The sequence below is a fragment of the Vicia villosa genome, linkage group LG6, assembly GCF_029867415.1.
Source record: "Vicia villosa cultivar HV-30 ecotype Madison, WI linkage group LG6, Vvil1.0, whole genome shotgun sequence".
NCBI classification, from domain to species: domain Eukaryota; kingdom Viridiplantae; phylum Streptophyta; class Magnoliopsida; order Fabales; family Fabaceae; genus Vicia; species Vicia villosa.
Window position 1 is genome coordinate 126,605,846 of NC_081185.1, and position 17,978 is coordinate 126,623,823.

Below are 17,978 nucleotides of genomic sequence, written 5' to 3' on the forward strand. Positions count from 1 at the left end.
AATCTCCATGATTTTACTCACACTCCCCTTCAGTCCATTAATGTCTTCTCTCATCTTTTCCTGCCACTGCTCAATGTTGTCCATCTTTCTTTGGGTATGGGCCTTAGTTCTGTAGTTGTGTCGAGGAAACAGCTTGTCGATTCAAGATCTCTAAGGACGATAAGAGGTAAAAATGAGTTTTTGTTTTCTTGGAAATTATGCATGTGAATTGATGTAGATGCATGATTATGCAAGAATTATTTTTATTTTCAAGGGAATCTTTAAGACTTCGTTAATTATTTGCAAGCATCAAGAAGCATAAGAACAAAAATAAAAGATAAAACCACAATTGATGCAACATCAAATTGTCTTATTCATTCATTGAAGGAAAGCAAGTACAATACTTTTAATAAGATTACAAGATAAAAATCAAATTGCCTTTCGTGCCCTTTTTCCTTGAGCTCTTTCAACTCCTCCCTGAACCTTCCCAACATATTCCCACAGAACGGAACAAGGTGGAAGAATGTAGGATGGGTATTGTCCTTATTCATATCAAGTTGCCTTCCTTGCCCTTTTTTGGATTGAATTTATGTACTCTTGACTTATAACTTTATATATGACATTTTCTTCCTAGTCTTCGTATTGTTGAATCATAGTATACCTTATAACTATTCGATATGAGAAACATTTAACTTTAAAATAATCATAATTTACTGTTTGCACTAAATACGGAGATACATCTCTGAATTCTTTATGTAAATATATCTCTGAAATAACATTTAACAAAAAAAAAAGCTTCCGGAGATTCATCCCAAAACAAACTAACGTTTAACAAAAAAAAAACGTTCAAAGATACATCTCTAAAAAATGAGGATCATTTTGAGAATTTTGAAAATTACATAGGGTCATTTCCAAGTTCATAGGGTGGCTTAAAAAATTCCCAATTTAAATTCTCATTTGACGCCCTATACTTATTGACGAGCTCTATACTACAAATCCGACTTTTCTATTTTAACCTTCCACGCCCCTTTACCTAACAACGCCCTAAAATTTCTAATACCCAAACCACTAACTATTAATGACCACACACCTTCTCTCTACTAACTCAAAATTATTTTAAATTTTATTAAAATTAATAAGCATCCACTTGAAATTTTACACATTCTCTCTACTAACCCAAAATTATTTTAAATTATTAAAATTAATAAGAGTCCGCTTAAAATTTTAAAATACATGGAGACCAACTTTCAAATTTTATAAAATTATTAATAATAATCAATTTGAATGAAAAATAATTTTCAAATTCTTTACTTGTCATTCAAAATTCTTTAAAGTTAATCCGGACAAAATACTTCTTAAATTATTTTTCCTCATTAAAATATTTCATACAAAGATACTCTGAATTTATAATTTCTATTTTATGCTAAGTTAATATTTTACCAAAGTTTATTTAACTTTTAGACATCATTTTATAATATCAGTCCATTATTAACTTATGCAAAAGAATCGTTGAAACAAAATTTGTAGTAAAAATTATCTGAATCCTACTAGGAAATTGAGGACTAAACCAGACACATTTTATATTATTAAATTAAACGAGACAAGAAATTAAAATGAGTTACTACACTCCATACCAAGGTCAAATAGGCATAAATTAAGACTCAAAAACACCACAACTCTTACACGACTAATGAAATTGGAAGAAAACAAAAAGAACCAGAAAACAATGAAAACACAAATAAAACAAAAACAAATATCAGCAAATAACTATGACTAATTTAACTGCTCTTGGAAGAATCTTCGAATGCTGGGGTGGATCCATTCCTTTCTATCAATACATCTGAATTCACCTTTCCTTGTGCTGCATCTGCAGTAGCTGATTCATTCTTCAAAGTTGAATCAAGAGATTTGGATAATGTAACTGAGCCAAATGTTATATCACTGCCATTGTTGATGGCATTGTTGACCTCTTTTGGTAACTGCTGATGCTCCTTATGCTTCCTCTCCTGAGTGGTCTTTTCACGAGACTCATAAAACCCAAAATCATCCAAGATGCTTGTTTTGCTTGAATGTTCCTTGAAAATCTTTACAATTTGAATGCCCTTATCAAACTTAACCTGCAGAAATAGATATATAAGCATCTAGCCGAAAGAGAGTTTTTGTGCATGGAGTAAAACGAAACAAGTAATTAAGCAAAATACCTCCTGAGTATCCCTGCTATTAGTTACAGGTTTGTCTTCATTGTTTTCTAGTGTTATGTGTCTTAACACACCATTTGGGATATCCTTAATAACATGCCACTTCACATTAAAGCAGCCAGTCCACCTGTCCTGCTGCCAATACTCTACAGTTTTATCAAAATCAACTGGACCAGTCATCTCAGCTAAACCAACAAATTGACCGCTAGTGTTGACCTGTACGGAAAAAAATGAATTAGGGAAAACAAGCAGTTTAATAAAAACAAAATATAATCTGGGAGTTTACAGAGAGAATGATGCATATGACACTCACTGAAAATAACAAAAATATGGGACAGCCACCAGACTTTTCCTTGGCTTCTTGATATGCTGCATCCAGCTTTTTGTTGCCGTTGGGAGTGCTTGCCCAAACATTATATTTTATGCTCTTATGAACATCATCCTCGCTATAGGATTTGATGACAAAAAATTTAGCATCGGAATAATTCTCAGACAAATCTTCTCCATTGTATTGTTCTTTATTCGGAACCACCAGAGGCGCTTCTTTGTTATCACTCTTCACTGGAAGGTTCTGTCCTTTAAGTAATAATGTGACAGATCCAAGACTTTTCACGCCTTTATTATCAGAAATCTTGGCAGCTCTTGGTCCCTTATTTAGCTCACTGAAACCGTCCACATTTCTTCTGGAATCATTAGCAACATAGCCATTACCTATGGCTCTAAACTTGTAATCATAAGAGCCTGTTCTAGATCCATATGCAGAAGAGCCAAAGCGAGAATTAGCTCTGAATGTGTTTCCATATTGGCTGAACATACTGTTGCTTGGATACAAGCTGTTCATGAATCCAGGAACTAGTTCCATTCCAGATGGATGCCGGGAACCATTCAAGTTCTGCAACAAAGAATTTAAGTTTAAGTTGAAATTTAATTGATTTACACATGCACCACGACAGTTGTACTGATACCAATAATAGATGCAGCAATGATATAAAAGGAAAATTGTTTGGTAAACATAACCGATTTGAGTGGATGTTACTAATTAAGACCCCACAGCATATAAGATTTGAGGTTTTGATGATGTTATGGAACTCGTAAAAAAAAACAAAGTTAAACACATCAAATGCAGTTGCACTTAGGAAAAGGAAGATAAATCTGCCATACCATGAATTGTGGAGGCGGCTGAGTGTGTCTACGATTTCTTTGAGATGAGAAATCTTTGACAGGCATAACTTGTGAAGATAATCCAACCTTTCCTCCATGTTTGGTCTGTCTATCAGAAACCAATGACAGATCTGTAGGGATTGATGACTGTGTACCATGAGTACCCAATCTTTGACCCTGATATCCTGACAATGGAGCACAAGCTGGCAAACTAGACCCTTGATAAGAATCCCTTGTATTCAAAGATGTGTGCTGGGAACTGGTAATAAATGACTTTAACCCATTAGGGTTTGTACAATCACCATTGACCATGCTAGCAGAGTTTCCATTATTCATAACATTAGAAGGAACACGGTCCGCATTAACTGCAGTTGACACTTCCCGTTGTGCAACACTGGTTTTGTTCGGAGCAAATACATCAGTAGAAGTTGGGGAATTGTAATAAGAGCAAGGATACTGATACTGTTGCAGCCCGTACAGCTGACCGTCGTGTTGAACCATTGGAGAAGAGGAGTTTGGCGAAGCATACGCTCCATATGGTGTATATCCATAACCTTGATACATATAAGAGCAGTTATCCCCATAAACACCCTGTAAATAGATCCAGCGAGAAAAACAATTATTAAGTGGTTAAAGGCATCTCTTAAAAAAAAAAATGATATTTCAACGAACAAAAATGACAAGCCCAAAAACAACAACAAAGAATTGAAAATTCAAGAGTAGAGGATCAAACTATAACTAGATTCACTACCACTTTAAGATTAGAGAAGAGAAGCATTTGCAAAATACTTCATAATCATTTTAAATTCAAAACAGCCACATTAGTCTACCAACGTAAATGGGTAAAACAGTCTATATGTCTCATAATCATTTTAAATTCAAAACGGCCACACTGGTCTACCAACATAAATGGGTAAAACAGTCTATATGTCTCAAAATATTCAAAACAATTTACGATACAGCAAGCACCAATCAACAATCTTTCAATGATGTAGCTAACATATAACAAAAGCAGCCACAGGTAGAACCTGTGGCAGAAATACAAAAGGACATACATTCATCACAACTCATGAAATCAAAGAACATAGCACTTACTTGAGCCATCCCTCCGTCAAGGTTTGCATAATTGGAATAGCCACTCCAATCTCCTTGACCATCATAACCTGGAAAAAAAAAAAAACAAATGGCCAGGTCATTTTTCCATAAGGTAATACAAATAGTTCAAATATTAACTCAACAATCTTTGCATTTTTTAGGTGATCAGCAAGTGTGTCTGTGTGTGTATATATCCTTACAATATTAAACAGCTTACCTTACCTCCGTAATAATATGCAGTGGACGCGTATCCATTAGGAGCAAAACTTGGATTTGGATTGAATGGCTTGCCCGTCCCCTTAGCTTTACTACCGGCAAAACTAGGTCCATTCTGCATACAATTGATAACAAAGATCAGTGAACACAACAACAACAACAGCCTTATATTGTTATATCAATTGACATGAATATTTGCAACGTTCAACAAAAAACATATGCAGCAGCAATCAGATGAGACTTACCTTCTTCACGGGCTCAGCATCTCCATTAATAGTCTTGGACTGTGAATCCAGAGTCAAATTCTGCAGTAAACTTGCAGCTTCTATAGTAATTAGGTCAAGAAATTACAACTTCATAAACAATGAAAAATACATATATAAACCGCATAACAAACTAAATAAAATTAAGAAAGATTAAACAACTATACACCAAAAATAAATTTCACCGATAGAATCTATGCTTATACAATACAGCCAAAAACCATATACATATATTAATAACCATTAGGTTTCAGTTATGAACTACAAAAACTAAAAGCGAGCCAAGAAATTACGAAACCCTAAGAAAGAGACTACACATGCATACAACAGCAATTCGATGCAGAAAAAAATGATAACCTAGTTAATTTTTGAAACTAAAGGAAAAGACGGAGATGAGAAAGTGAGAAAGAAGGATACTGTCAGGGGAAGGAGCAACAGCTGCCATGATCTAATTGAGAGAGTGAAGAAGAGAGGTGTGGTGTAGCCGCCAAGAGTGTGAAGTTTGGGTTTTATAGAAACGGTGAGAGAAGAATAAAAGGAGGAGGTTTTAAGGGGCGCGTTAATTTATATACCAAACCAAACAGGGAGATGAAACGTATCCGGTTAAAATTTGAAGGTAAAAATTGCGATATGGTGTTTTTGTGTATATTTTTTTTAATATATAAATATAAATATGTAATCTAAGTGAAGTTTTTATTAAACGGCCAAGATTGGCTTTTATGAAATCTAGTTGGGAGGTAATTAAAGAAGATGTGTTCAAATTAGTTAGAGATTTTTATTCAAAGACCAAACTCATTATATCATATATCTTGTATAGCATTTTTATAGTTCTTATACCTAAATCAATAATTTTTAAGTTTTATCTGATTATAGACTCATTTGCTTGGTGCAGTGTCTCTATAAGATTTTGTCTAAGATTCTGGTTCACAGGCCGAGGGAAGTGGCTGGGAGGTTAGTTCCAAGAATCAAACAGTTTATCTTTCAAGGAGGAATATTTTGGATGGTGTTTTGATTGTAAATGAATTTTTAGATTTGTCTAGAAGGGATAGAAGGAGTTGCTTGATGGTGAAGGTAGATTATGAGAAGACTTATGATAGTGTAAATTTGAACTACTTAAGGTTTCTTCTCAATATTAATGGAGTTTAGGGAGAAGTGGAAGCAATGGATGGAGGCATACTTTTTAATAGTTAAATTTCTGTAACTGTTAATGGGAGTGTTAGTAAGGATTTCAAAGTAGAGAGGGGTCTGAGGTAGAGGGATCCTCTATCCTCATTTCTGTTTGTTTTAGCCATGGAGAATCTCACTATGATGATGAAGAAAGTAGTGAAGATAGGAGAATTCAAGAGTTTTTGTCAATGATATGGTGAGATGTGATATTTTATAGTTTGTTGATAAGGAACTTCAAAAAATCGATGGTGTGTAAAGTCAATGCTCATGGGGTTTGAATTGGTGTCTGGATTAAAAGTAAACTTTTGCAAAAGTCATATTTTTGGGACTCATATTAAGGATAATGTGTTGAGTGTTGTTGTCACTTTTCTATCCTGCAAAATGGTTTTTTTTTCTTTCAAGTTTTTTGGAGTGAAGGTGTGGGATAGCCCTATAAGAGTTAACATTTGGAGTGAGGTCATATGCAGTTTGAAGAGAAGATGATCCTCTTGGAAGAAAAGGCATTTATCTATAGGAGGTAGAGTTGTTATGATAAACTCGTTGCTAAACTCTATACCTCTTCACACTCTTTATTTCTACAAGGCCCTTAAAAAGGTGCTTAATCATATCAAAGTATTCAAGGTAGTTTTCTTTGGGGCGGTTTTAAGGTTAGGAAAAAGGTGCATTTGGTGAGTTGGGATAAGGTTTACACGGATAGATAGAAATGAGGGTTGGGTTTAAAGGTTGTTGAAACCTTTAACATTGTGTTGCTCTTAAAGTGGAAGTGGCAGATCTTGCAGGAGAAAGACACATTATGGTATGTAATTTTGGCACATAGGTACAAAATTTTGGAGAAGAATATGTTCATAAATGATAAAATATTTATCAGAAATAATGATTTTATATGGTGGAGATACCTAATCACTTTGGATGTTACGGATGGGTTAGAGAAAAATACTTTCTAACAATATTGTGTGTAATTTGGGTCAAGGGGAAACATAGTGTTTTGGTATGGTAAATGGCTGGGAGACCAATCTTTGAAAGATGTTTTCCCTGATGTGTTCTAAGTAGCAGTAAATAATTTTATGAGTATTGCAGAAGCGGGGGAGTGGAACGGCCGGGATGGATTTGGAAGTGGCAGGATTGTATTGCAGACAATAATCATGTTGTTGTTGATCAAATGGAGGAGATGAAAGCGGTTGTACGGGAGGTGGAACCTAAGCCAAATTATGAGGATGGATTCATTTGAAAAGTTGATAGTTCCAATGGTTTTTCCATTAGTATTTGTTAATCATAATTAGTTAGAAAAGATATTACTCTCATTTCTAATGCATATGTCATTCCGAGTTTGTTAAACTTATGGCTATGCAAAATTACTTCAAAAGTGCTTATTTTCGGGTGGAGATTGGTTCTCAATAATCTTCCAACTAGATATCAACTAGTGAAAGGAGGAATCTGAAGGAAAATTGTGATACAAGGCGCATCAGAAACAAAAAATTTCCTTTAGAGATTCTTACGAATGAGCATGATCAATGATAGAAACAGTTACCTCTTGTGGAGATTAAAACCTTTGATGCAGAATCGAATGAGTGATCACGAGCGTTGATGAAGAACAATGCATCCACTCAGTTCACATGAACAGAATGTCTTCAACCTCAGTGCTAGCTTCTACGAATGAAGGCTTTGAGTGAGAGAGAGAGAGAGAGAGAGAGAGAGAGAGAGAGAGAAAAGAGAGAATTACGGTCAGAGTTTCACAAACTAAATTTTATCAAGTGAGAAAGCTTATGCACAACAGTTGTATTTATATAACCACTTGCGTAGGCTATAAGCAATAAAGTCGAACTTAAGTGTACTTTATAATAATAATAATAATAATATATTATAATAACTATTATTATAATAAACATATTTTATTATTATTATTATATTTAATAATAATAACAATTATTATTATTATTATTATTATTATTATATTATACGATGTTCCATATTTCACTTAAGTACATCGCATCTTACGATGTTCCATATTTTACTTAAGTACAATGTACCTTACATTGTTCCATTATTCTCTCAAGTACGACGTACCTTACAGTGTTCCTTATTTACTATATATCTTATTAATTTGTTCTTATGTGTGTGACCCTGTAGGTTCTCGCGACGTTGGCAATTATATTAAATCACACATTTAACATAATAAACAGTGAGCGGTATCTAGCAACATATCACTGCTACCCAAGTCATGAAAATTTCATGTGATCTAACAAAACATTTCCTGTGATATTGTTTGTGTGTACAATCACCCTCTGCCCTCATGTCTATATTCAACACAAGCCATAGACCGTGTCACCCTTGTCTAGTTCAATATTGGATCCTTAGACATTTATCTTGTCACACAAGATGGGAAAATTTCATCTAGGTCACTCATGTCCCTCAGCATGCTTTGTGGAGTATTCGTCAACTTTCTTTATGGTCATCTAGTTACAGACAATGTTAGATCAACAATAAAGTACTTAACTCTACATCTAGGATCCATAGTGGTTTCAGGTCGAAGGGGGGTATGCATCATTATCACTGTGAGAATAACTTATGACACTTTGCATAACTTTCTATGTAGTATTCTCATAGCGGGTCAATCCAGTAAAAATATTGCTCCAATATTCATACCTATGCGAAGATTTGACAACTCTTTATCCATGATCCATGAGATGAGATCATCAATTTATCCACATAATAGTCTCAATGCTTTAATGTTATCCAACTTTGCAATAAAACTCGACTACGGATACTTTAAGAATAGTGTCCCTGTGTTTAATGGAATCTCATAATTAAGTCACACTTAACATTTCATTAAACAGACTATCTATTCTAGGGACTTTATTATTTTGAAAAAACAAATATAATAAAGAAATGCTTTTTAATTATTAATAAATAATTCGATACAAGTATCAAAACTATTGGCCTCTAGGGCTTACACCAACAAAATCATCGGAGTGGATAACTCTAATTGTAGAAGTTGTGTTCTTTTGTTTTCATCCACGAATGTAAGAGTTGTATGACTAGCAATAGCATTGACTGACGTATATTGTACTTGTATTTAATACTCGTCTTTTAGAGCGACTAAACTCAAGTTTCTGTGGTTGGTGTGTAAATTTTGATCTAACCATACTTCTTGACTGGATGTATTATGATTGATACCCATTTGACATATCCATCCAGTTAGATGAATCCTTCCTACTTACATTTTGAGTGTATGCACTAGTTGAGAATTAAATTGTATTGGATGTTATTTGCATGCCTCGTATATCCTTCCTTTATTAGTAACATGTGTTTGACTAGCTCCTCAGCCAAACCCGACACTTCATGATAGCTCAACCTGAAACAATATCTGTATCAATCCATCAGTCCCACTAATTTACTCATTTCTACCTTAGTTAATAATCTAATAATTATAGTTATTTTAGGTTCCTTATGAGTCCATGTGTTAACTTCGACTAATGGGTCTTGTGTTGTAAAGGATGAAAGCTTCTTTTGAATGGGTGATTGAACTTCATTATTAATAATACCTTTACCCAAAGTCATATGTATCGTCCACTCTTTTAATTCTCCTTCCCTTTTTATCACTTGAAAAAATGGCATCCAATATTATGAATTTGACTTCCAAATGTCTCTAGTTAATCTAGCAATCCCTTTAGCTTTAATGATTGACTATTTATCGAGAAGTTCTTCAAACAACTGTAGTTTAACCGAGCTTTTAGTTGGAAGTCTTCATCAATAAGATTGCATGTTTTTGATGTTACCTTCTTGTATTCTCGAGGAAGTGTTATATGTCTTATGTGAGGTGCATAAAATATGGCTTCAAACATCTTAACTCGGTTCTTATCAACTTCCATGCTTTCTACTATGTCACCTACCTATAACATTATTATCTAGTGGAATCTAGATAGTACATGTCCACTAATATGAATCCAATCCCTATATTAAATGATAAAATAGGAGGATTTACATGTATAAAAAAGGTTAATCATACCTTATTTAGACCTATCACAACATTGGTCACGATAATTTCAATTATACTAGATGTTACACCCACATAGCTAGCCATTTACAATTTGGTTGGGATCAACTCTTTTATGTTTATGCCAAACTTTTTTAAGGTTGAACAATGCATAATATTTAGGATGACCCCACCATCTTGTTGTTGATGGAAGATTTTATGAATAAGGATTTTAGATGACTTACCATATTTTTAGTGGATTTTTCAAACAACATACATTTGGTTTCTCTACATCCGTCTAAGGTATTCACTTAGTATCTTAAACAAAACATATTCTTCAAGTTCCATCTTGTGAGCATCATTTGCCCCCATAATTTGAGAGGCATCAAACCAGTGACATATATCTCAACCATAATGCAATCAAAATCTTCATTGAACATGATTTCTAACATTGAATCCTCGTAGGATTCAAAATAGTCATCCAATCCAACATCACTTAGATTTGTAAATTCAATTAACTCTATCATGTATTGGTACTCGACTTCTTCTTTGAATGATGGTGTTTGTGGTTGTTGGAACAAAATTAGTTTGTACCATATCTCGAAAGTTTTGATAATAACAAAGTATTTAAAGAATAATTGGTACACTATTATATGTTCAAGTGTGCAAGAACATAAACTAAAATTTGTTATATAAACTAAGTAATGATATTGAAAAAAGAAAATTTAAAGATAAGCTAAAAGATTCAAAATCTGAAGAACCAGAACCTAAGAATTACACTCTAAAGGAGGTCAATTTCTAAAGACCATAGTTTGAAGAAAGTCAGCCTCTAAAGATCCAGACTCTGAAGGATGAGAAGTTGGGATCCAAACTCTGAAGCAGGTCTAACACAAGGATTAAGAAGACTCTGATAGGTCACTATTAGACTCATACATAACTTTCTCTTTTTCTAATCACGTGCAGAACCAAACAAAAATATGCATAGACAACAGGGATGCAATATATATTTCCTTTTGAAGCAAAGGAAATTCAAATGTCTTCTCAACGATATTCCAAATGTCTTTTCAATGATGTTATCCATATCAATAAACATTCCATCATCGATGGTCAAGTTTCTCCAAGACTCACTTGTACAAACTTTTTTCTTCAATAACTCTTTTTTGTCTCTCTCTATATATAAGGAGTTGAAGACTTGAAGAAAAATAACCAATCATTCACAATTAAAAGAGTTGTTACTCTGTCAAATCAAAAGCACAAGTTTATCTTATAATTTCTTATCGTTTGTATATCTTAAAAGAGTTTAAGTCTTAAGATTCTTATTGAGTTTTATTTTGTTTACACCTCTGATTGTATATCAATTGTAATATCCAAACAATCTTTTATATGATTAGGATAAATTGTTAAAAGTCTCTTGCTTGTGTGCTTGAGCATCTGGAGTCTCTTACTTGTGTGTTTGAGCTTTGAAAGTCTCTTACTTATGTGCTTGGGCATTGGAAGTTCATTGTTAGTGTGATAGAGCATTTGTAATCATTTGACTATAGTGAAATACATTGGAAGTGTATGGGAACTTTACTACTCTCGTCTTGTGGGAGGAACCAGCATAAAATTGCATGTGTCTTTTTTTTTTCATTCTCTGACTCTGAACTTGTTTCTCCGCTGCAAATAATCAAATTTTGTACCTTGTTTTTAGAATCTTATAATAGTGTTTTACAAAAAAAACTAACACAATTCAACCCCTTTTTGTGTTTTTCTCACATTCAGTTGACATCAGAGCAGGGTCTGTGCTCTAAACACTTAACAATGGTACATAAAAGACCCTAAAATAAAAACATGCCTAGTGGTGATGAATCTTGTGTTAGTATTAGTCAACATGTTGTGAACCATGATGAAAAAGAACAACTATACTTTTAAACATCTAACCTTCAGTGGATATTCTACATAGCTTAAAACTATATACATCCACCACTTTAAGATTTGCAAGATCATTTGCCATGAAAAGATCTCTACAATGGATTGCAATAGCAGAAAATTATTTAGGTTTAAGGTTTGTGTTCTTATAAATTTATTTGAGCAAAAAAACATTTATTTATCTTATCATTTTTTGTTTTTTTTTTTCTTTCAGGAACAAATGCATACAAAAGTAATTGAAAATATTCTGTACCCAATATTTTCTCTTCTCCAAAACTCTATGATTCGAAGATTTAAAATCTAGTTCTTCATAGAAATTAATTTTTACTTTAATATTCTGTGTAAACAATGTAATATTTTTGTTAAACAATATAGTTTGTAAACAAATTAATTTATTAGTAATTTGTGTAAACAATGTAACGAATTAAAAAAACTCATCTTACCCCACAATTTTATGGATAAACCAAGAGGTATGATGCACTAGTTTTGAAAATAATTAAAATGCAGAAGTTAGGGTTCGAACCCGTGTGCAGATAATGTAACCCCTTGGTTTTTTATTAATCGATGGGTAAAGTGACAGTTTTTTATGACGCCCTTCGTTACCTCGCTTATGTAGCTGATGTTAAATGCATTTTGTGTCTGAAGTGAAACGTATTATTTGTAATAGTGAAGATAAAATGCATAAAATATATAGACTGGTTGATTGAATGTGTCAAGTAATTTATAATATGAAATTATTTTATGGGATATAGAATGTCGATGGTCTACTAAGATAATACTGTCTTATTTTGTTAATCACGCAAGTAGAGCATTAGTGTTCCATCTACTTTAGGATATGCAACATCTCATATTTGACATAGTTATTATTATGTTTCTCGATATATTCTGTTGATATTATCCTTAGTGTGCAGCTTTCTTAGGTTTTGGTTCCACAATATATGTCTTATTAAACCAGTGGTATTATCAAGATGTAACATGACCATAAAGTCCAATTGTCTGTCTCGTCTTGACAACCATGATAGACCCCAACAAACTTGAGAAAGATTGAGTTGATTCATTTTCGGTTGTGTCTTCACCCACGTGGATTGCCATTGACTCAAGGGAGATCATTTATCTATAAATAATCTATTTGTTAATTTGAGCTGATGTGTAATTTAATCTTAGGTGTAAAGAAATCTCCATTTGTGTTGTATTGTCGACTAACTTTGAGACGCGAGATAATGTTGCATAACCAGTAGTTATTACGCTTAAATAAGGTCATCGTTATGCCATAAAGTAGAAAATTAATTGATATAAACCCTACCTTGGCTCCTAAATAGTCAAAACTTTTAAACTTGATGTCGTTGGAAAAAGTAAATAAAAAAGCACCACTGATTTATAAATAAAACACAAAATTGTTGTCACTGGGAGTCGAACCTATGGCCTGTTTAGCTTTTCCCCTTAGTTGGGAGTTGTAAACATGGTGAAATGGTATGTGTTTTTAATATAAAAATAAAAGAGGAAAGAGCTCGAAGTCGCACCCCTGACCTCTATAGCTATCCCTCGGGTTTGTAGTTCCAACTGATGTGATATTTAATTTATTTTAATTTCAAAATAAAAAAGGAAGGCATCTAGTTTTAAAGGTCAATCTTTGGGCTTACGAACAACTGAGGGAGAAACTTATTAGAAAATGTATATTTTATTGTAGTGCGAGGTTGAATCATGTGTAGAAATAACCAACTTAACACAAATTAATGAGCTAAAATATTACCTCTCTAATAAGATGGTACATGCCAACGACAAATAAGCTTGAAAGATCAAACAAGTTGTTGACTAGTGTGCCCTCATAGACAAATTTGTACACGGGAGAATTCTCATAATCTCTGTTGCTATGATTGGAAGAGAAAGAAGCAAAGTACGACATTAAATAAATCTAAGAAGGGTTGTAAGGAAATCAATGTGGGGCTAGAACTTAGTCTTAAAAGTTATCAGATTAAGATGCTATTAGCTAACCATACAATTATATTGCAACGAAATCATCCATAAATGTGACAAATGATAATAATTCACCAACCAACCACACTACCCTACCAAGGTCTTAAATTAGGCTGTGTGGTTGTTCAATTGGGACTTGAAATCCTTGACCTTCTTACATTAATATAATGGAACTTGACATCCTTATCCATTATCACTGCAGGGAAAAAAGGAAATTATGTTAAGATGGATTTTTTTATATAAGCACAATCTCCTCAACACGTAAACCATCCTTTAAAATGGTTTATAGATCTTATGTGACAGTATTAGTGAAACTCACATTAGTGTCTATCTGAGCACACATATCAAGCGAGTTCATATGGGATCTAAACATGAGAACTAGCCTAAATCTCTTTGACGAGGTCAGAGAGTTTTCACACGTCATTGAAAATACCACAAAATTCAATGTTGCTAACAAGTTTAACATATAAAACTTAAATCTGAAAACTTCAATTAAGGAGTCTTAGTCATTTGAAAATGAAATACTATAGAGGTAAAGACAGAGATTGTACAGGAAAATATCAACTAGTTAGAAAAGTGTAACATCCTAATATTTCTATATACAACATATTTAACATATTTAGTAAGTTTTATTATCTATTCAACAATTTATCTTATGTATAAAGTGAATACAATTATATGGGATCTAAACATGAGAACTAGCCTAAATCTCTTTGACGAGGTCAGAGAGTTATCACACGTCATTCAAAATACCACACGTCATATTTATCCCATATTTAGTAAATTATATATATATATATATATATATATATATATATATATATATATATATATATATATATATATATATATATATATATATATATATATATATATATATATATATATATATATATATATATATATATATATATATATATATATATATATATATATATATATATATAATTTATTTTAATTATTTATTTTGTGAATAACTATCTTAATAAGTAAGTGATATTGCGATTAACCTTAATTATTTGTGTAGTCATTATGTTGTGATAATTTTACATATAAATTGATTGGATTTAATAATTATCATTTAGTGTCAATATTATATTTATTATTTTGATAAAATTTATAATATATGGTAATATTTTAATATGAATATTTTAATAAATAATAATTTAAATATAATTGAATAAAATAGATAAGTGTATTTTTATATAATTTAATTGAAATATGTGTTAGAAATAAAAAGGTGGGAGTTACTAAATAAATAAAAAAAAAAGTATGACTCAACTACTAAAAAAAAAGGAAGAGAAAATTAAAAATAAAAGCTTAAGTAAATAGAGTTTTATTAATATATGAAAAAAAATTAGAGAAAATTGGTAAAACGACTTAAATTTCATTATCTTCTATCAATTAATTTGTTATATTTTTATATTTATTTTATCTTCCCATCTTCTTTTATATCATTTAAAAAATCATTTTCTCTGTTTGATTAGTGTCGCTATTTTGTTCATATTTTCATCGTCGTAACTTTGATTTGCACAAAACCAACGACAAAACAACTAGGTGAACGTAAGTGATATTTTTATCAAGTTTGAATTCCGTTTTGGGGTAATTTTTTTCCTAATTTCAAAATTGGTATTTTTAGTGTATTTTAATATCATATTTTTAAATATTTATTCATAAATGATCGAAAACGAAACAATTGAAAGATGAAAATTTGAGAGATTGAAATTTCTTCATGTGAACTCGAAACAATATGTGAAAGCATGATGAAGATTGGGTTTTTCTCGAAGTGATCTTTAAATGCGACTGAGAAGAAAAATGTCTATAGAAAAGGCATTTTCCCATATTGATTATAACAAAACTAATAGTTAGATATTATAGAATAAAACGATACAATGCATAATTATTCTAAAGAGAAAAGATAATTGAAATATAGTTATTTGGTAGTTTAAAAATAGGAATGATAGTTTTATATATAGTATTTTTTAGTTTGTTGATGTGATGTGGATGAAACACTGTGTTGTTTGTGAGTTGTTATTATTATGTGTAGTCGCAATGTAAACCATATGAATTGTGTTGGTTAAAACTTAAAAGTCTATTAAAAAGATTGAAATTGATTATGTTTGAAAATGAACTATTATGTGAAATAAATTTTAAAATGATATGAGTTAATGAGAGTTTGTTGAAGGTATATGTTTTTCATGGCATATGCATATTTTGCCTTTGTGGCAGGTTGCCTTAGTGGCGTGTTTGCATTTTATCATCATCATGACATGGCATAAGCGTGTGGTGCCTTAATGGCAGAGTTATTTTCCTTATTAATATGATATGAATTCAGTGTGGTGCCTTTGTGGCGAGTTGATTATATCTGGATATTGTAGTTATAAGAGCATGCATATTCATATACGTAAAGATATTTGTAAAATAATGATTTTTTGTGAATTTGATTTCTCTTTGGCTATTATATTTTGTATGATTTGTTTTATAATACCGTACTATATGTTTTTGTTTGATTTGATATGGATGATGGAAGATTGACCCCTTACAACGAACATTTTAGGTACCTATGAATTTGAAGATGTGAAGTGAAAATGGTGTGTTGTTTCACGCGATCACTAGGAGAAAATTAGGTTTTTATCAAACTAATTTGATTTACTTTAAATTACATATCTTTCAGAACTTGTAATTGTAATTTTATCTTAAAAATAAATTGTAGCATTTTATAACGTAAATTTAGTTTTTTAAGTAATGTCTTGGATCAAAATATGTGGTGTTACAACATCCATTTCTAACGCCCCAAACTGCTTTCAAAAATACCGAATGACCCCACAAACTAACACGGGTATTTTCAGTATGCTTTGTCCTCACTCATGCACTCTCTAGGAAACTTTCTAGTAGGTCACCCATCCAAATACTACTCCAAGTCAAACACACTTAACTATGGATTTCTTATTTGTTAGGCTACTGAAAAGAATATGTGTCTTGTTGGTATACATAGTACAAATTAATCCTTATAAGTCTTCCTTCAGCCATGCAGTCTCATACTTGCATAACCTCGAGATTTCTCTCATTCCAATGTGAATTCCATTTTTGCTTAGAAGCTTCTAGGAGCCGCTCATTGTCATGCCTTGTGCACCGGCGACCACTCCCCGCCCTCGTCGCCCTTGGGTGTTATAGAAAGGCCATATCATATCGATTGTGTATCCCCAAAACGTCATATGGACCATAAGATATAATAAATAAATTATATTCAAGGACTTGGAATGCCACACAACTCCAAATTTACTTTCACTAGAACCACGTATCATGATGCTGTGATTAATCTACTTTGACATTTTTCCCAATTTTTTTTTTATTTTAAAAGGTTTTAACAAGACACTGCTCTTTTCCTTTTATCAATAAAATCTTTATATGGTAAACCATGCTATCTTGAAATCTTAAATACAAACACATAATCTTGATATTCACATGAACACCCTGATATGACAAACTATCGTGGTGGCATACAAGCTAAACATGTAACTCTAACGCCCTAACACGACATCCTGCCAACAAGATACACAAATGTATTGGATAAAAGTACAATAAGTGTGACAACCCTTAATGGATAAGGGTTATTAGAGGCTTTATGATTTTTTGAGGATTAGAGCTAGCTCACACTATAGAATGAGAAACTCTATATTAGTGGTTTATCTTTTTGTTAGAGATATGCCCTCCTTAGTATGATAATATCGATGTATTTATAATCTCAGGAACTAAATAGAGCCCTATATAATTTAACAACCACTTTAAACGTGTGTGGTGAGTTCCTAACATTTAGGAGGTGTGGTCCCACGACTTCCTACATAGAGTTAGTAGATCCATTAGACACATGATTGTGTATCTTGTAAGGGAAATATGGAGATTTAAGCAAAACATATAGACAAAGGAAGCTCGAACCAAGACAAGGGCACCCAAGCTAATGCAAGGGCAATTTGAGAGGATGAAGTGTACGCCCCTTACCTCACACTAAGCTTCTCTAAGTTATACCACTACAAAGCCCCTAAA

The 17,978-nt window shown here is 32.3% G+C and overlaps 1 protein-coding gene across 2 annotated transcripts; it reads right to left on the reverse strand.

Moving 5' to 3' along the window:
- Nucleotides 1–1,534: 1,534 nt before the first annotated feature.
- On the reverse strand, nucleotides 1,535–5,483 carry LOC131609923 (YTH domain-containing protein ECT2-like). 2 transcript variants are annotated; one of them, XM_058881751.1, is made up of 8 exons: nucleotides 5,330–5,483; nucleotides 4,895–4,974; nucleotides 4,656–4,764; nucleotides 4,434–4,501; nucleotides 3,339–3,929; nucleotides 2,491–3,069; nucleotides 2,181–2,393; nucleotides 1,535–2,096 (listed from the first exon to the last, which is right to left on the reverse strand). In XM_058881751.1, exons 1-8 carry the CDS (start codon nucleotides 5,355–5,357, stop codon nucleotides 1,758–1,760), a joined length of 2,007 nt encoding a protein of 668 aa, XP_058737734.1. In that variant the 5' UTR covers nucleotides 5,358–5,483; the 3' UTR covers nucleotides 1,535–1,757. The 2 variants fall into 2 exon arrangements, with proteins under 2 accessions (XP_058737734.1, XP_058737735.1); XM_058881752.1 differs by lacking the exons at nucleotides 4,895–4,974; nucleotides 5,330–5,483 and having other exon boundaries at nucleotides 4,651–4,762.
- Between the last annotated feature and the right edge of the window lie 12,495 nt (nucleotides 5,484–17,978).